The sequence below is a fragment of the Talaromyces stipitatus genome, genomic scaffold (genome assembly GCF_000003125.1).
Source record: "Talaromyces stipitatus ATCC 10500 scf_1105507295517 genomic scaffold, whole genome shotgun sequence".
NCBI classification, from domain to species: Eukaryota; Fungi; Ascomycota; class Eurotiomycetes; order Eurotiales; family Trichocomaceae; genus Talaromyces; species Talaromyces stipitatus.
The window spans coordinates 1,343,458-1,362,840 of record NW_002990121.1 but is presented as its reverse complement, the minus strand read 5'-3'; the positions used below and the strand labels follow the sequence as shown (position 1 = coordinate 1,362,840).

The window sequence follows — 19,383 nt, the reverse complement described above, 5'->3', positions numbered from 1 at the left end:
CACTCACGATATTAACTACATCATATAGCTCGTGATCTCCTATGAGTCATTTTTCGTCTTGTCCAGGCAGTAAGTATTTAGACCAATCAATATGACAATTTTTTTACTCGCGGGTAAACCTGTTGTGCCTAGTCAGACGGGAGTGAATATGTGCCTACAAGTATGTATGGGCAGATTAATATTTCCTTTTCCAAATCAATATCTCATAAAAATAATGACATGAAACGTCAAATATGACCTCCCACCAGCAAAACGAGCAACGTTTTCGTATCGAAATTCGCCACCCACATAGTCGGGAATTATGTAATATTCAGCCCTACGTATCTTAATTACGGGACATGATAAATACCAAAAAATTACAGCGTTACATTTCCGTACTTCATGCATGTGCTATATTCTTAGCAAATCAAAGTATTGGGGGCCGAACATGTGTACTAGTCACATAGTCAGTTAGTTATTCTATTTCGAGTAGTACGTGGTGATTGAAGTTGTACTTATATCTCTCAAGTATTTTCGAAAATAGCACCACGGGCCAATGATATTGTTGATAGCATATGAGCAATATAAATCCCTGCACGGCCACGAGTGTGACTACCCAGATATAGGCACCAGGGCGACGTATACATACTACCTAGTATATGCCACAGTATTTTAGAATCTACCAATAGACGGTGGTTCTTTGCCCGTGGGGTCCAAAGTTGCTTGTAAGAAAGGCTCCAATGGAACGGTAATACTGTGGAGAAATTGGATGCAAGTAGATTAGATCATAATCTCAGCTGACGGTTTTTGATATGCACGAGTCAGGGCGGATGCCATGTGGTTGGTAGTGTGTTATACAATTGAACGAATCTGTGGACACGGGTCATCGACAACATTGGGATTCTATAAGTTAACTAACATGTAGGTATATAGGCAATGAAACTTTGAATTTGGCAGCATGGCACAAATAATCTACCATATACGTTACATAGACTATTCGTACCATATTGTCAAAATGTTCTTTCAGTCAGATTACGTACGTATCGAAGAAATGCATCGTTTCTACATGTATTCATCTTTGAGAGTAAGTTTACATTCAGCTGTCCACAGGTAGCGTAATACTTGACCCGATTCTCGGGATTCATTAATGTCTCATTCTATAGACTTAAATTCCATCCAGTCACAACCCAGAACCAGTGTTCTCCCAAGAAGAATGCACTGATAGTTCCTCATTACAGCTGCTATTGTCGATAGTCAGACCGTTGGTGACAAACTAGAAGTATTATAATACTTCATGTAAGAATACATGTAGTACGTTACATACATACATACTTCAGCAAGTACATACAGTGGAACAGGCTGGGACGGACCGAGAAACTCGGAATATAAATAACCTCCAATCAGATGAGGCTCTCCGTATCCACGTAGATATCTGTCGATTATTCATAGTCAACCTCACGACGCATCAAATGCAGAGATAGTGGTACATATAAGCTGATATTTCTCAAAGCTCACTCATCATAATTGATTAGCGTGAATCGAATCAGGAAATGGACGCGTATACCATATTCAGACGAAACTGGATTCAGGGCCTTACAGATAAGTTTCATTTTGAACCATTGAACCGTGCTACAGCTGTAATATTACTAAATGGTACGTACGTGCTTCCAAAGAAACATGTTCCTGCATCGCAAATGCCTGCATACATGGATAGTCTCAACTCCCTATCTCCGTACACTGTTCTGAGTAAACTCATTCGCGAACCTTTTCTCTACTTACTTACATACACATTCCTGCATACCTGACGATGTTGACTACCTGCATAGAAACCTTCTAGAGAAATACGATATTCAGTAACTGAGCCAGGATCGTAGTGGTGGGGGGCCAATATAATCTATGGACCACCACGCGAGGGGTCTTTATTTAATGTAAGCGCTTTATCCACGTGGCTGATGAGATTGATTGGAGGGGTGGTTCTGTGCTGTTATTTGTTGATTTCAAGTATTTGTCAAATAACCCTGTTCATCCTGGATGAGTTCGTCCGTAAATAAATGGTATGTACGTACATATGGATGAGGGCGTGCATACATGCATGCATGCATCTCGGCATCCTAGATCCTACATCTGCAACAGAATTTTCTAGAAGCTGAACCTGATACCAGTACAATTATCTCGGTATGTACGTGGGACAAATATCCCTTAGAAATTAGAGATATCTCGCTTATTTACTCTGAATATAGATAATGGTATGTATATGCATGTTTCGAAACACAGTGGAAGAACGGTCTTCTCCGGAGTAGGACAGTGTTTGATCTACGTTTCTCCGATGTATGTCTGCCTGCCGGGCGGGTTTTGAGGCGTATGTATCAGGGCTCCATGCATGTCTGTCTGCGACGAGATGTAGATGATGCGTATGTCTCAGAGATACAGATCTTCTTTCAAGTCTGTTATATTCTTAGTTGGTATGACGTTACGCAGACGCGGTTTCACGGGGATACTCCATTGAGGAAAAATAGACGAATGTGCTCCAGCTGTCGGTGACGTTTGTGCGACCATTCGCTAATCTAATCAACTCGCATAGGTTTCTGGATTTGGGTATTGATTTGCCCAGTTGACTGGATTTGGTTGTGTTCTGGATTAAAGTTGTAGGAGCAAGGAATGTGGAAAGCTACGGTGGGAATTGTGGGATCAAACAGCAGACCTTAAAAAGTTTACCGTGGTCAATTGGACTTCCGGCGTGGATCCAAAGTAAAGGTTTCATTAAACAAAATTCATTCATCATGCAAATTAATATTCAATGTACATTATCCAACGCCTATTTTTTGATTACTTACGCTGTCCATAAGCCTTGGTAGCGTAATCACCCTTGTGGACAATCAAATCCTCAGGGCGGTAGTCGTGTCGACCAGAAAAGTAGCTCTCGAGAATGTTCTTCGTACCCTGAGCATAACGGATCTGAGCATCAATCGAAGTACCAGACATGTGAGGAACCATGGCGTTACCACCACCCCATGGTCCTTCGACATATCGGAGTGGGTGATCCTTGGGAGCTGGCTGAGGGAACCAGACATCACCACCGTATCCACGCAAGTGACCGCTCTTGACGGCCTCGGCGACGTCTTCCTTGACAACAATGGCACCACGAGCGGTGTTGATGAGCCATGAGCCCTTCTTCATCTTGGAGATCAACTCCTTGTTGAACAAACCCTTGGTCTTCTCGTGGAGAGGACAGTTGATGGTGACAACATCACACTGGGAGACCAGCTCCTCAAGAGTGTCGACCCGACGGCAGCCAATCTCCTTTTCAACTTCGGGTTTCAAGGGTTGGTAGTCGTAGTAAAGAAGCTCCTTGCAGTCAAAGGGCTTGAGACGCCGCAGGACACGCTCACCAATACGGCCAACGGCGACAGTGCCAACGACCTTGTTTTCCAAATCGAATTCGTTCTTGGCAACAGCAGCAACGTTCCAGTCTCCGTTGCGGATCTGGTCGTGTGCGGGAACAAAGTTGCGAACGAGAGTAAGAATGGTCATGACAACGTGCTCAGCGACGGAGACGACGTTGGAGCCAGTGACCTCCGCAACGGTAATACCGCCGTTGGTCTTGTTGGCGGCATCGAGATCGACGTGGTCGGATCCAATACCGGCAGTGACAGCAAGCTTGAGGTTCTTGGCCTTGGCAAGACGTTCTGCAGTGAGGTATCCAGGGTGGAAGCTACATCCATCAGTCACTTTGATCGACTTCCGTGGGATTGTCAAACATACGGAGTAGTGATGATGACTTCGGCGTCAACCAACTCTTTCTCAAAGACGGAGTCAGGGCCCTCCTTGTCGGAAGTGGTTACCAGAGTGTGGCCCTGGTCTTCGAGCCACTTGCGAATGCCGAGCTCATTCTCAGTGGTACCGAGCAGACCGGGCTGGTCTTTGGCGTGCTCGCCGCCCTATACAATGGTTAGTCTGGCGTCTATTGTCGATATATAGGAGGAGAGGCTTACATCATAAAGGACCATCAATACTTTACCCTGTCGGGTAGCACTCGCTGTTAGTGTACGCACTCCAGAAAAAACAGGGGACCGTTGCAGAACGGGGGCCCGCCAATGGCGGGCCGGGGCCGCAAAAAGCGAGGCAGCAGGACGCTGTAATTGACGGGAGACAGAGCGAGCAAATACCATGATGAGTAGAGAGTGTGTTAGATGAAGAGGGGAGATTGGTATCCTTGGGGACAGGAGGTTTAAATATCTGCAATCAGTCAGTCAGCCGATAAGAACAGAAACGGATATCGGCAAGAAGCCATAACATAAACATGATGCAATTGGCATACCTGAATCAAAGCGAGGCTGAATGGATATCCAGATGAGGATAGAGTATTAGTCAAGGGAAGAACGGACAGATCATGCCATTATATAATAATTGCCGGTATTAACGGAAGCACCTCTCTCCTCACGCAAACCCCTCTTCTCTCCTCTCCTTCTGCCAGCTCAGACGACATCCTGAGGTTTCACTGCGGAGTGCTTCACATTCCAAGTTGGAAGTGGAAATCATCGTCATATCTTGCCTGTTTGAGAAGTAACAGCTGTGATTGGTTGGTATGTCTGCTATGCCCCGCATGCCCCGTCCTTCTCAGCCAATGAGAATGGCCAGCCCTGCTGAGGGGATGCTCCCCTCACCCTAAGCCTATTACGGAACACACCATGTGAGGGGAAGTTTTGTACCGTGCGGGGATCTCAACTTCCCTCGTTTCCTTTCCTTCTCTCTTTGAGCTAGAGACCTCAATTCTTCCCTATCTTTCAATCATTTACCGTGTCTCTTGATTGACAAGGAGTCCTGCTACAGTACCGGTTAAGGGCGGAAACTAAGGTGACCGCATGTAGCTGATTTACAGCTTCATCTGTTGACGATGGTAGTCAGACCATGGCAAGAAGCGGTGGGTGTCTTGTGCCTTCCCAATATGCAGCCCTCTTGACGGATGGTCCTTTCTTGTTCTCTTTTCTCTGCTCCTACCGAATATTCGATATAGAGAATCGCGATGGGTTTCCCTCGTCGTATCTCGTTCTTTGCCGTGATTCAATCTTCAGTTCAGCACCATTTAGTAATGCTGCTGTATTGAAATTAAAAGGCATAGCAACATGTTTATCAACCGGGGTATGTACCATCCAACTGCCCTCACATACATCTGCTGAAAATTGCCGAGATGCGCGCCATCTCATCGAAGTCAGGGAGTCTCCAGGAAAAGGCCTCGGCGTCTTTGCAAAAGACAACATCCCCCGTGGCACCCGTATCCTAGCGGAATCAAGCCTTCTCAAAGTAGAAAACGATAACCCAGACGCAAAAAAAATTCTGCAAGCCTTTGAGGACCTGACTCCCTCACAGCAAAGCTCATACTTGGAGCTCCATCGCTACACCTTCGACTCGGACAAGCAGATTCTCGAGGCTCAAATGGGACAGACTTGGGATGAGATGGCGGAAATGCACCGAAAAGTGCTTAACATTTACACCGCCAATTCCTTTCCTTCCATTTATTTGCTCGGATCTCGCTTCAATCATTCGTGCGTTCCGAATACCACTCATTCGTATCACCCCTCGCTCGACAAGGAGACTTTTCATACTATCCAAGACATCACCGCAGGCGAAGAGTTATTGATAACCTACATCGACGGCAGCAACTGGGACCGGAGCAGACGCCAGAAATACTTGCAGAAATGGGGGTTTCAGTGCAATTGCCCAGTCTGCGAAGATACCCCTCAAGGCAGAGCGAAGGAGGAGAAACGGTTGGAATTATCCTATCTGACCGACGAATTCCAGGATCTCTTGAGCCTTGAGACAGAGGAATCCCTGGAGGAGGCACTGAAATTAACGCAGAAACTGGCTGCGATACAAAAATCCGAAGGGCTAGTGGGTCATGAATTACGTTATTCGTATGTTGGTAGCTAGTTACTCTTTGCGGCCAATGTGGTCAAGCTGAACGTTTTTTAGTTATTATTACGCTGCTAGAGTTCATACCCGGCTGGGACATGGGAGGATTGCTTTACTATGGGCCGAGAAAGGGTTGGAGGTTCATCGTTATTGCGTGGGAGACGACCATCCAGACTATACCACGACACTGGACGCTTTTCAGAAGTTGCGGGAGACCTTGGACGAGGTATCAGGATTTGGCGACCGCATGTCTAATTACCTCAGGAATCTGCCATCTGTTTCTAACAGCCTAGTTTGATGTCGGAGTCCGTTGTGTGGCAAAATAGTTGGATGGGTTGGATACCAGTGACGCGCTTCTTATTTATAGAGCTGTAGAACTTATCAATTTTAATCAATCTGGTGGATTACCGAATTTGTGATTCTTACTCAGTCAGTAGTATGGCACCTAGGCGCCTGCCCTCATACCATGCCAACACGTTGGAAATAGAATATCTTTATAGTTTCGAATTGATAAAATCTCAGAACCATAATCCGATGACAGTTTGAGCAAAAGACGAATAGACGAGAAGAAAACCAGCGACGGAGGCGGCTTAAAACCCGTACGGTTTCATCTTGCATGAAGAAACCCTAGCCCTAACCTCTTCCTGTCACGACCAGACCCTTCCGCGTCCTTCCTTTAACAGAACCTCCGCGACACACGAAACCCTTATGATTTCAACTCCTGTTCGACATTCAAGCTATTACCTCAGGAAAATAAGTCACTGATATGGATCAGACCTATTCGGCGCGTCAACGCAAGGTACTAGTCTGCACCCAACTGTGTCATCTATCCTATTCTGGGAATATGACGAAATTTAGCTCTCCTTACATCTCGAAATCTGCGACACTCCTCAGACCCAGGGCCCTGGATCAATAGGTACCCTGTCTTACTTTTTTTGAGGATAGGACGAACCGATAAGTCACCGGCGACGAACATCTGATACGCTACTACAGTATGAGAGCATCGAAGCAAGACCCCTTTAGGGACCTATCTCCCATGTGTCTGAAGAAAGTCGAGACACATATTTTCCTTTCGCTATTCGATATTTCCTTTTTCCTCTTTTTGTTTTGTTGCTACATACCTATTGTCCGTGTCATTCGTTTCTACCACAGCCCCGGACGGCTGCGAAAAGGTATTCAGCTGGTCTGAACTGGATGCTTTTCTTTTCTTTCGATTCCTTTTATTTTTTATTTTCATGCGCGGGTTCTCTGGCAGATACTCGAACGTTCTCTGAATGGTATTATTATTATTCTTCTTCGAATAATTGACGGCGAATTGAATCGATCGAAAACCCCTCCAATTCGAATACATACACGTCAGTCATCGATGCAAATTCGTACAGCGGTATAGTCCTCCTTCTAGGACGAATGCCGGTGTGTTCCAACGGAGGCTGTATGATGACAATATCATCTTTCTTGGAGCGACTTACGAACCTGAATAATGGTGCACGACATGATGATCATGCGATGTTGGTTCGCCGAAATGTGTGGTGGTATTCGGACAGCACGCCGACATCGACAATTCTGTTAATTGCATTCAATATGGCGTCGGCGGGACTTTTGATGGCTACTGTGTTTTTTGATATGTGGAAGGCGTCAAGGAAGAATGGTTCATTACGGAGCGAGTATGATTTTTACTACTTTTTTGGAGTGGATATAATATACTAACTGAGAACAGCGGGCGACAGACGTTCTTTGATTTTATTCGACCTAGTGAAGTCCTGACTCTGTCCTTTACGGCGGCGGTACTTGTTCAAGGCGTGGTTCTGGTTATTATCCAGTCAATGCAGCTGTCTCCATCAATTGGTGAAAACTGCGATACATCTGGACAGATACTCTTCCCAGGTAAAGTCTTAGTCCCAATCAATCTAGCTTGTTCTAACGAGATGCAGCATTGTGGATAGTAGGGCTCGTTATACTCGTCTTCGGAGTCGAAACGCTATACCGAGGTTTCCAGAAGAACAGGTTTGCACCACGCAAGAAAATGGCATTGTATATCTGCTGGGCAGTGGTAGCTTTGCTCACGTTGTTTACCTGGATTCCAACCGCAGCCCGACGATCCACATTCAGTAAATGTCGATTTGGCTTACTTACAATTGTGATACCGTGGAGTGATGTTGCACTCGTGATTACAATCGTTTTGATCGTATTGTATACATTGATTGCATCGTTAATAGCAACACAACTGCTTCGTTCACGGGGCATTGATGCAATGGAGAGACTTGCTGCGACGCAGATGGTGTATTATCTAGCAATAGCCACTGCAGTTTTTGTAAGTGCAACGCCTATTTCAACGTTGTAAAAGCAACTAACGAGTGTAGACATTCTTTTTACCTTTCTGGGTGAAAAATACACTCCAAATACCGCGAGGAATTACTCCAATGATGGCAGTGGTATCGATCAACGTGATTGGAATTGTTGTGTCATTCTTCCAACTATTGTTTCGCTCCTATACCGAAAGCATGACTATCGGACACGAACCGTCTAAGAAATTCCGCTGGGACAATGGACTGAAGAGGAAGATTTCATCACCAATTCCAATTCCCCAGGGCGAATATACTGCTTCCGATAGTGGGGTGCAAAAAGAACCGTCCAAACGAAGGAGCTATTTCAGTCGGATGAATATCGACAAATCCTTACCACCGACGCCAACAGTCAGACAAAAGTCCACCAACCCCAAAGCCTCCTACTCAATTTTCCCTACCAAAGCCAGTGGCCGTAGACCCAGATACCCGGCTTCAAGCATTTATGAAGATGACATCTTCCTAATCCCACCTCGTCCTGCATTCGCAGCACATAATCGCAATTCATCCGATGTCAGCCATGCAACGGTGCAAATCGGATTCCGTCTAAGCAATCTTGATCCTCCACCAGCTCCGCGAGATACTTATAGAGAGTCAAGACTTGGTCCAGCAATGGGCACTGCTTCAAGGACAGACTCCCGTTTCCTTTCTCCTCAAACATTTGTTCCAAACGCAAATAACAACCACATATCCGCAACATCTCTCGAAGTCCCCGTTACACTTCGATCGCCAGCTACAGAGCGTCCCGACGTGACATTCCCCCCTCCATCAGCCTCTATTCCTTCGTCTTCATCCCCTCGAGTTTCACGAGCAAGATCAAGCACCCAACCAACCCCAACCCCAACCATCACCAGCGCCGGACCCAGATCGCCAGCAGTCTACAGAAAACTAGACGATCTTCAAAAAATGTTAGAAGTAGACCTCCAAGCTGCACAAAGAGCAGCAGCGGATCATGAAGCCTGGCCACTGAGAAATTCGTTACCAGACATCTTGCCAAAGTCGACATATCATCCTGATGAATAGTTTTGAAATGTTTAGGTACTTTATCAAATGTTCTTTTTGTATTTATTACTACCACCCCTTCACTTCTTCTACCCTCCTTCATTTTTGATTATTTATTATTATTTTTGTGCCTAGGTATAGGTCACTCATTCCTTATGTCCCTGATATGTCCTGTAGCCGTCTGGGTTTTCTTTTCCCTATCCTCACTCGACTTGGTTCTTGATTTCGGGTTTTGTCTCGAATTTTTGTCTGTAGACTATACCTAGGTAGGCACGCATTGAATATATCTGAACTATCAAGTTTTGATTCATTGCTTGTGTACTGATTCCGTGTCTTGATACCTCAATGGGTCGCTTACTCGCATTATACTTCGTAATTCTTAGTTGGCAGCAGATGTAACCCTACCTGGTAATTTAGCCCTAAAAGACTCCAATAATAACTACCGGCATGTTTCCATCCATGTGTTTAGCCTAGCTTGCCGGCTGAGTTATTCTTCAATCCTAAGCATATAACAGAACTTTTATAGGTTTAGGGTCCCCGCGAATCCGCTCTGAGATTAAGCTTGTTTTGTTACTGGCTTCTCCTTTTCTCCGATTCATTTGAAACGATTCTAATTGTTGATCCGGCTAAAGTGTGCTTTCTTCAGGAGAATATAGCTTCCTGGGTATGTGGAATTGTTTCATGGGAACTTAGGCTGAATTGTGTCTCCCTTTCAGGGGAGTAGCTTGATAAAAGTAATTTGATGATGCCCCGGGGTAATGGGCATAGGCAGCCATGCGTCTGTCTGGATGTGTATGACCATGCAGGAAAACTGGGGATAGGTCAGTTGTAAATAGCCGGATGAGGATATTCGGAGTCGATATGGAGTCATCGCAAGGATGTGGTGGTAGATGTCCCTTTTGCCCGGTTGTTTTGCAGATAGTTCTTTGTGAGAAACGAATGAAACATGTAGAGGAATAATATGGACTGTTGGAGTCAGGAGATGGGTATATAAACCCCTGGTATCAACTGCGATTCTCGATCCATCATCAATCATCAACTAGTTCAAAGACCTTAAAGCAATTCGTTCCTCCAGACCAAGAAAATGGTTTCATACTCAAGCCTACTCCTCGCCTTCTCAGCCATTGCTGGCTCCCTCGCTGCTCCAGCAGAGAGCATTGTCAAGGATGACATCGCCAAACGAGGTCCATCCAACTTCGTCATCAACGCAACAAACGCCACCTCCTCCCTCGCTCGTCGATCCGCCATCAATTACAATCAGGATTACACCACCGGCGGAACAGTGAATTACTATCATTCCAGCACCGGGTTTCAAGTTAACTGGAGCACTCAGAACGATTTCGTAGTCGGAATTGGCTGGAGTCCTGGCTCGACCACGTATGTCCCTTCCCCCATTTTTCCCCTTCTGTAAGACGTAAAGAAATTGACAGAATCAGCTCCATCAACTTCGGCGGCCAATTCTCCGTCTCTTCCGGTACAGGCCTCCTCTCCGTCTACGGCTGGTCCACCAACCCTCTCGTAGAATACTACATAATCGAAGACTACGCCAACCCACCCAGTTTCGGTACCCAAAAGGGAACCGTCTACAGCGACGGCAGCAACTACGTAATCTGGGAGAATACGCGGTACAATGAGCCTTCGATTGAAGGCACGTCGACATTCAATCAGTACATCTCTGTGCGTCAGTCGCCGCGTACAGAGGGGACGATTACGGTGCAGAATCATTTCAATGCTTGGGGTAAATTGGGGATGAATTTGGGATCGTTGAATTATCAGGTTGTTGCTGTTGAGGGCTGGGGTGGTAGTGGTTCTGCATCGTATGCTGTTAATAACAATTAGGCCCTACCTGTCCATGTATAGGTATCAGATGGCTTGAAAGTTTGGCTGTTTTTGGATGGATGGTATCTGAGATATCAGACAAATAGTTGCTTTGTGAGAGGAGAGTACTAGGAAGTCCTTCGTTTATATATTGAATCTATATAGTACATTATCGTACCCACCATGTTCAGAGTAGATGATCAAAAAACAATATTCACAACCCTGCCCCCTGGAACGACGATAACCCTCTTCCTCTTACCCCAGTCATTTTTCTCTTTGAGCCACATTTTCCCTTCATCTGTTGCCAGAATTTGATCTATTATCCATGTCTTTTCATCGATCTGCACTTCTGATGATGGCGTTGTGGTAGCGCCAGATATCAATCGGGGGATAGTCACGTTAAAACGTAGTTTACCGTTAATCTGAACGCCGACATTTTGACCGCCGCGAGATCGAAGAGAGTTTGCTTCAGCTTCTGTGAGGAGTGGCGTTGGCCAGGTTGTTGTTGCCATGTTGATAGACCCTACATCCGCGGACTCGAGTATTCTCGAATGCAGAATTTCCCAAGTCTCGGAGGTGAGAGCCGGGGCGATGGGTGCTAACAGCCGTAAAAGTGAGGAGATACATGTATACAGTATCTCTGGGTTGGTAGAGGAAGACCGGCTGGAAGAAAGCGTGTTTGTGAGCTTGGTCAAATCGGATATGACCGTATTCAAGGCATAAGGATTCTTCTCGATGCAATTCGTCACTGAAACAATGGTCTCATGCGTAGCGAGAAGGGCCTCAATATCTGCGTCCGAAAGATTGATGAGATTCGGCAGTTTTGGGAATGCGTGTGGTTGGTTTTGTATATTTTCAATTGTCAATTCTACTCCTCCTGACTTCATCTGCGAAAGCGTTGTAGCAGCATCTGAAACCAATTTCCACATCCGGCCAAACCATCGCTCAATACCAACGATCTTGGCCTCATCCCATTCGAGGACTTCAGCAATGGGAGCAGAAAAGAGGACGTGTGCACGTGTAGTATCTGCTCCGTATTTATCCACGCATATCATAGGATCAATGCCGTTATGTTTACTCTTGGACATCTTCTCATACGAGATATTCGGACGAACCATTGTGCCCTTGATCAGAGGATTCTGTTTATCTGTCAAGTCAAGCTCAGAGGGTAATAAGAATCGGCCTGTAGATGGCTCAGAGTAGGTTCTTCCATGAACCATGCCTTGCGATAACAAAGTCCGGAAGGGCTCTGCTACCGCTGGAGCCGCTGGACTGGGTTGAGTATGTGCCAGTTCCGGGAAAAACTCGGTCTGGGTCAGAAACCTGTATATAAACCTTGCATAAAGAAGGTGAAGAATAGCGTGTTCGACACCTCCGATGTATATATCGACTGGTCGAGCAACAGCAGGAGAGAATGGTTCGTCGGGGTTTTTAGGGTCCAGATAACGCATGTAATACCACGACGAATCCACAAAGGTATCCATTGTATCTGTATCACGTTTTGCCGGTTCGTGACATTGTGGACATTCCGTGTGCAGCCAGTCATCTGCAACTGACTCGAGTGGATTTCCTTTTTGTGCTTTGAAGCAGTCTCCCTCAATCTCGGGGAGCTTGACAGGTAATTGATCAACTGGTACAGGTACTGGACCGCAGCTTGCACAGTGTATCATGGGAATAGGAGTTCCCCAGTAACGTTGTCTGCTGATTAGCCAATCACGAAGTCGCCATGACTCTGCTGTTTCGCCTCGGCCGATTCTTTCCAGGTCAGACACGATCTGTCTTGCGGCTTCTTTGGAGCTGAGGCCTTGGTATTTCCAGCATCGTGATGTCAAATAACCTTCGTTCGTGAAAGCTTTGGCATCATGTGCGGGAACAACGGATGAATCTTCGTAAACCTGGGCTTCGGGTTGAATGACCATCGAAATAAACTCTGGCTGCAGGTTCTCCTTGAAGAAAGCTAGGTCTCTTGTATCATGCCCCGGAACACCCATGACAGCTCCCTCTCCATAGCCACTTAGAACATAGGGAGCCACGAATACCGGTAACTCTTCTGAGATATGTGGACTTTCCTTGTCGATGGTTTGCAACGGATTTGAAGCGTACACGTCTTTCAAGCGATAGCCTACCTTTGAGTCTGAAGGTAAAGATGCAGCCTCTTCAATGAAAGCTTTGAGACCAGCGTCTGACTGGGCAGACTCCTGAACAAGAGGATGATCCAAAGACAGTGCTATGTACTCCACGCCATATAACGTATCTGGTCGTGTCGTGAATACTCCAACATCACGATTTCCACTGTGTTTAGAAGCGACTGCAAATTTAATCTTCGCACCATTCGACTTTCCCAGCCAGTTTCGTTGCATAGATAGAACGCGGTCTGGCCAGCCACCTGAAAGAGAGTCAAGATCTTTGAGTAGCTCTTCTTTGAATGCAGTGATACGGAAGAACCATTGCTTCAATTTGAGCTGTTCAACTTTGGCTCCTGATCGCCATGAGAAGCCATTGGCATCGACCTAAAGATGTCAGAACTTCTTTTCCTTCTCTTTGATGGGAGCGCACACCTGCTCATTAGCCAACACAGTCTTGTCCACAGGATCATAGTTAACCAAAGCCTCAGCCTGATATGCCAATCCTTTCTCATACAACATCAGAAAGATCCTTTGGGTATGCTTATAAAACTCCGGAGAGCACGTCATCAATTCCTACCATATCCTCAGCACGCCTAAACTCATGAAGATTGGTGATCAGATAGAACATACCCTCTCCCAATCAAACCCCGGTCCAAAACTTCGTAACTGCTCCTTCATCCGCTCAATATTCTGCGCCGTCCATTTAGCCGGCTGAACCCCTCTCTCGATTGCCGCATTTTCAGCCGGTAATCCAAATGCATCCCAACCAATTGGATGCAAAACATCGTGTCCACGCATACGATAAAATCGAGATAATACATCGGAGATAGTGTAGACCCGCAAATGACCCATGTGCATTGTACCGGAAGGGTAAGGGAACATGGAGAGAATATATGATTTCGGGCGGTCGTTCTTCGATGATCCCACTCCGGAACATGGTCGTTGACCATTTGCTATTTCTTCCAATTTTATTCGTTCGGTTTCTGCCCATCTTGCTTGCCATTTTTTGTCGATGGCGCGAATGTCTAATCGGGGCGATGGGGAGGATGTTGAGGCTGGTCTTGAGAATCGTATTTGAGAAGGGATTGCGGCGAGTTTTGTTCGTGCGTCGATTCGGTTTAGATTAATAAGAGGACCTCGTAGGCTTTGCCTATAAAGGCAGCTTCTTGCTGAAAGCAACATGGTTGCGGTCTGTCGAGTTCATATAGTTCATGAATCGTCTCGTAGTCGGAAAAATAATCGTGGTATGACGCACGACAATCGTCGCTTCACTTCATATCGTATTTACAGACTATGAGATTCGCGCAGTAGATAGCTGAAGGTTCAATTCCTTCAGAGACTTGGTCCGAACGCCTCTGCGACTTGATATAGCGAAGGCGGAGAGTTTTTTCGGATGCGAGAGCTGTGGAAGCTGCGGAGAAGTCTCATCTCCGGCCCAAAAAGGTTAGCGCCATCTTATGATCAAGTGCATCACTCAGCTTCAAGTGTGGTAAATTCGAGAGGAAACTTTCATGAATTGATTTGGTATACAATGGCTAGGTTCTAACTGGAGTCTTCAAGACCTATAACACCTATCTACAATCTATAAATCTCCCCATCCATGCCAATCCCGCCACGAAAATGATCTTCAACAACTCTTCCGTTAAAGATTGTCTCCTCAACAAGACCTTCCACATGCTTAGGCTCGACTCGTCCGTACCATATTCCCTTACCGGCCAGGGGGCTGGGATCAGATACAGTTTTATTCGATGTCGAAGATGTTGTCATAAGGGCTGGTGGGATATACATGATCACATTACCAGCATATTTGTGTCCGCCGATATGACTGATAGACGCAATATTTGCATGAGCCGGTCCATCGATCTTATTCTTTCCGTCCTCATTGTTTATAGTAAACCCTTTCCGCCGCAATACACGCTCAAATTCAGCTTGCAGGACAGGCCTCATAATACCACATCGCATATCTCGCCCACCATGTCCACATATCAGTATTGTAGGTGACTGCTTGATATCTAGTGCATCGGGGAAATATTGAGAGGCATATTCCGGTGAACGCGTCAGTAGTTGTCGCTGTGACTCTGTGATGTGCGCATGCGCGGAGTGAAGCTTCTGGGGTAGCAAGTATGCGCGCGCAAACGACTCGAGATTTGGTTCAGTGTGGGCATCGGAGACTGCTGAAATCGGTATTTTAGGTACGTATTTGAAAGCCGGGAAGAGAAAAGCCGACGCATACGGAGATGAAGCCTGCGACGTAGGCTTGAAAGAGGAATTCGTAACCACCAAATTATTATATGGCTACATAGAAGATCGGGCATGTAAGCAACAATCCCTATTATCAAAAGAGAGGAGCACCCACGTCAGCATATTTCCCGCCCCGAAGAAACATATCTTTCAGTCCACGCACAAGACTACCCCAGCTTGCGCCGGCGCCATCATCCTCAATCCGACTACTCCAATCCGTCTGTCCAGTTGCGATCAGTATCTGCTGCGTATAAGGCGCCATGGTCGCATTGAGTGGTCGTGAATGATCAATCGGTAGGTCCTCGGGCATCGTCGGAGTTGGCGCACATGTACATGTTGGATCGGGGCATGTCGCTATCGTTGGGAAGGGAGGATTTTTTGATGATGATATTGACCGAAGCGATGGTGTGTGAGTATGCGTTTGGAGAAAGTCGCCGGGTATGCGTTTCTTGAAGGGAGGAGATTGTCGTGACAATGATTGCAATAATCGTGACATGGCGGGGAGGTTGCGCCAAATGACGCGGAGCGAAGGGAATCTATTGGGGTATCATGGAGCTAGGTCGTACCAAAACCACAGGACGAAATATAAAATGGCAAAAAACAAAATGAAAAAAAAAGGCAAATGATTGTTGGAAAGATTGGAAAGCAGCTTGATTACGGAGATATGTCGAGGCTCGGCTTCGGAGATAAGATAAGCTCTCGTATTTTTTGATAGGCCATTTCCGCGTTTATGGTATCGTGACAGAGAGATATCAGACATATTGCATATATAAATATGGATTTATGTGGCGTGTTTAGTGTTGAAAAATAGCGCTTGAATATATGTAGAAGTAATCAATAGATGCATACTTCCCAAGGTTGTACTCACCTTGTGTACCATTCATGGTATGTACCTACGTCTACCTAGGGATGTACCTGTCTGATAGGATGACTTGGAAAGATTATTGTATTGTACATATCTGCCAACCAGCGCTATGCTCTATATCGAAACAAATCATAATACATGAAATAAACCAAAATCCACATTATACAGTAGAAGCCATCTCTCTCACAACATCATCCTCGATTACCAGCCGCCCCTTGCGAAGATACATCATAATCCTCACCGCACCCGACGGCGTAATCCCTTCAATCCGTCTTAGCATACCAATATTCTCAGGTCGAACACGTTCCAACGCCTGTCGTTCCTCCGTACTCAATCCATGAACAGCCGAATAATCCATATTCGACGGAAGAAGCATGCGCTCCTCTCGTCTGAATTTCTCGGCCATGAGGGATTGTCGTTTGACGTAGGGGGCGTATTGTGCTTCGATAGTTACGCGTTTCTTGATTTCGGAGTCAAATGATGCTGCTGTATAGGTTGTTCCACTTGGTGAGGTAATATGTGGGATAAGTGAGTCGATGTTGATACCCTCGACGCAAAGCATGTCGAGACCACTGCGGTAAGAAGTGTCTACTCGAGTCTGGAAGCCCATGCGCGACCATTGGTTTGAGGTGTATCTCGTGTTTTCCAATAGTCGTGAAAGTTCCTCTATTTGCGATTTGGTGTCATTGAAATGATTCCATCGCTCGTCAGAGACTACAGATGCTTCTCGACCCATGGCTGTGAGACGGAGATCGGCGTTATCAGAGCGACTTGAAATTCGGAATTCGCTGCGAGATGTAAACATACGATATGGTTCCGAGACCCCCCTTGTAATCAGATCATCGACCATAATGCCGATATATCCATCTGCCCGGGTTAGCACCATAGGCGACTTGCCCTGCGCAGCCAGACCGGCATTCGTGCCGGCTAGAATACCCTGACCAGCTGCCTCTTCGTAACCTGTCGTACCGTTGATCTGGCCAGCCAGATACAATCCACCGATGAGTTTTGTTTCTAGTGTCGGTTTCAAGTTACGCGGATCAATATAGTCGTATTCCACTCCATAAGCAGGCTGGAGCATGTGCACGTTTTTCAGACCGCGAATTGTCCGCAACATGGCTTCCTGCGCTTCCACAGGTACTGTCATAGATATTCCATTAGGGTAGATGACTTCATTCGGCGCGAAACCCTCTGGCTCAAGCCATATCTGGTGTTGCGTCTTATTTTTGAAACGGATAATCTTAGCTTCAAGTGACGGACAATACCGGGGTCCTTTGACCGTCTCCCGGATATGTATCGATTTATCCAGATTGTCCCTTATAACTTGATGAGTCGCTTCGTTGGTATGTGTCATCCAGCACGTCAATTGCCCTTCATCGCCCACTTGCACGGTTTTATTCATAAACGAAAAAGGATTAGGAGGCGAATCTCCACGTTGAACCTCAAGTGACGAAAAATCTATCGACTTCTTATCCAATCGTGGCGGTGTCCCCGTCTTTAATCGACCCAGCTGGAAACCAGCTTGTCGTAAAGACTTGCTGAGACCATGTGTCGCCGCTTCACCCATTCGTCCTGACGGATATGCCTCCATACCAATATGAATCTCCCCTCCTAGGAAAGTGCCAGTAGTAATCACTACTCGATTCGTCGGGATCACCTGGCCCGAATCCAATCGAATCCCCACAATCCTTCCAGCCGAATGCGAATTCTGCTCATTATCATCCCTTGAAACGACAATATCCTCCACTTTCGCCTCAATAATACTCAAATTCTTCGTCGAAACCAACTCCTCCCGCATATAACGCTGATATAAATCCCGATCAATCTGCGCCCGAGGACCCCAAACTGCGGGCCCCTTTGATCGATTCAAAATCCTAAACATAACACCGGCTTTATCGATTATGCGCCCCGCAACACCATCCAGGGCGTCGATTTCGCGCATCATGGTCCCCTTGCCAATACCGCCGAAACTGGGGTTGCAGGAACAGACGCCGATGTTGGATAGTGATGGAGTTACGAGGGCTGTACGGGCTCCGGAGCGGGCGGCGGCAGCGCATGCTTCTGCGCCGGCGTGGCCGCCACCGACGACGACGACATCGTATGGTCTATCAATGTTAGTGATCTGATAGAAACTTTGGACGGGGTTGATGGCTTACCGAGCATCAGAAGAGGTTGCTAATAGTCGTTTTTGACATGCAAGCCTAAAATTATTATTGGCATGATGGCTGATACGAGACAGCACTGTAGAGCGTATCCGCAATGCCATTGTCGACATTTGAGCTGTATGGACATCAACACTGATCGGTTTAACTTTTCTATTTCTGAAAAGTTCCCTATAGATAGGAGATAAGCTCACGTGACTATGCTAGTCACATGTCTTTCTCCGATATAAACCAATCAGAAGGCCGGAACTTCGGAGTTGCAGTCAAGGAACAGTAAACGAAGCATTTTGAACACCTTCACTTTGCAGACTGCTACGCTGTAATACACTACACAGCCATTCTTAACTCTGTATGACTTGGTATCCCCTTTGAATCTTCAACCATTCGTCGATCGATATTCCCGATATGCATGCTACTAGGCTTCGACATCTAGTTCGTACTCGTCTTTGTCCATCGATTGTACCCGCGTAGTCAACAGGAGACCAAAACGCTCTTCGCATGTGTCAACCTATTCCGCTTTTCCAGCAACATTGTACCGGTTCCAAGTACAGCTGGGTTTAAGACTATATGACAAGAAGTTGGAACAGGATGACTGGGAATGGAAAGATGGAGTGCAAGTCGCAGATGATGGATTAGTCCATCCAAACATAACCGCAGATGGTACGTATTTTTTTTTGACTACATCTTGCTATATGATCACTAATGGTGACCATGGTTTCAAATGGAGCACTCTTTAGCCCAATACCCATTTCGTACAAGAAATAACTCAGACGATCTTTTGATTATTATCTAGACGCTGTAGATGATGGTCAGGCAGCCTCTAACCCTCATTACCTGCGCATTACTAAAGGTGGTATCTCAGTACGTATTAAGGCGTAAAGGTTCTGTAAGCTGACTTCATAAGGAACTGCAATACCAAACTCTTTAACCCTTTACCG

The 19,383-nt window shown here is 46.1% G+C and overlaps 6 protein-coding genes across 6 annotated transcripts, besides 1 other annotated feature; 3 read left to right on the top strand and 3 right to left on the bottom strand.

The window, feature by feature from the left end:
* Window positions 1–2,033: 2,033 nt before the first annotated feature.
* Window positions 2,034–2,081: a microsatellite.
* Window positions 2,082–2,716: 635 nt separating this feature from the next.
* Window positions 2,717–4,337, bottom strand: TSTA_005300 (NAD-dependent formate dehydrogenase AciA/Fdh). The gene is made up of 5 exons (XM_002488102.1): window positions 4,298–4,337; window positions 4,146–4,215; window positions 3,972–3,998; window positions 3,742–3,917; window positions 2,717–3,691 (listed from the first exon to the last, which is right to left on the bottom strand). The coding sequence occupies exons 2-5, from the start codon at window positions 4,146–4,148 to the stop codon at window positions 2,806–2,808; spliced, it is 1,092 nt and encodes a 363-aa protein (XP_002488147.1). The 5' UTR covers window positions 4,149–4,215; window positions 4,298–4,337; the 3' UTR covers window positions 2,717–2,805.
* Window positions 4,338–4,985: 648 nt separating this feature from the next.
* Window positions 4,986–6,212, top strand: TSTA_005290 (SET domain containing protein). The gene is made up of 2 exons (XM_002488101.1): window positions 4,986–5,118; window positions 5,168–6,212. Exons 1-2 carry the CDS (start codon window positions 5,103–5,105, stop codon window positions 5,905–5,907), a joined length of 756 nt encoding a protein of 251 aa, XP_002488146.1. The 5' UTR covers window positions 4,986–5,102; the 3' UTR covers window positions 5,908–6,212.
* Window positions 6,213–7,470: 1,258 nt separating this feature from the next.
* TSTA_005280 (uncharacterized protein) lies at window positions 7,471–9,254 on the top strand (the record flags this gene model as incomplete). The annotated part of the gene is made up of 4 exons (XM_002488100.1): window positions 7,471–7,553; window positions 7,607–7,773; window positions 7,821–8,200; window positions 8,250–9,254. The coding sequence occupies 4 exons, from the start codon at window positions 7,471–7,473 to the stop codon at window positions 9,252–9,254; spliced, it is 1,635 nt and encodes a 544-aa protein (XP_002488145.1).
* Window positions 9,255–10,317: 1,063 nt separating this feature from the next.
* On the top strand, window positions 10,318–11,072 carry TSTA_005270 (endo-1,4-beta-xylanase (XlnA), putative; the record flags this gene model as incomplete). The annotated part of the gene is made up of 2 exons (XM_002488099.1): window positions 10,318–10,610; window positions 10,670–11,072. 2 exons carry the CDS (start codon window positions 10,318–10,320, stop codon window positions 11,070–11,072), a joined length of 696 nt encoding a protein of 231 aa, XP_002488144.1.
* Window positions 11,073–11,251: 179 nt separating this feature from the next.
* Window positions 11,252–14,359, bottom strand: TSTA_005260 (leucyl-tRNA synthetase; the record flags this gene model as incomplete). The annotated part of the gene is made up of 3 exons (XM_002488098.1): window positions 11,252–13,561; window positions 13,610–13,750; window positions 13,808–14,359. The coding sequence occupies 3 exons, from the start codon at window positions 14,357–14,359 to the stop codon at window positions 11,252–11,254; spliced, it is 3,003 nt and encodes a 1,000-aa protein (XP_002488143.1).
* A 314-nt stretch (window positions 14,360–14,673) lies between these two features.
* TSTA_005250 (mitochondrial translation optimization protein (Mto1), putative) lies at window positions 14,674–18,549 on the bottom strand (the record flags this gene model as incomplete). The annotated part of the gene is made up of 6 exons (XM_002488097.1): window positions 14,674–15,472; window positions 15,534–15,954; window positions 16,268–16,286; window positions 16,316–16,397; window positions 16,450–18,388; window positions 18,440–18,549. 6 exons carry the CDS (start codon window positions 18,547–18,549, stop codon window positions 14,753–14,755), a joined length of 3,291 nt encoding a protein of 1,096 aa, XP_002488142.1. The 3' UTR covers window positions 14,674–14,752.
* Between the last annotated feature and the right edge of the window lie 834 nt (window positions 18,550–19,383).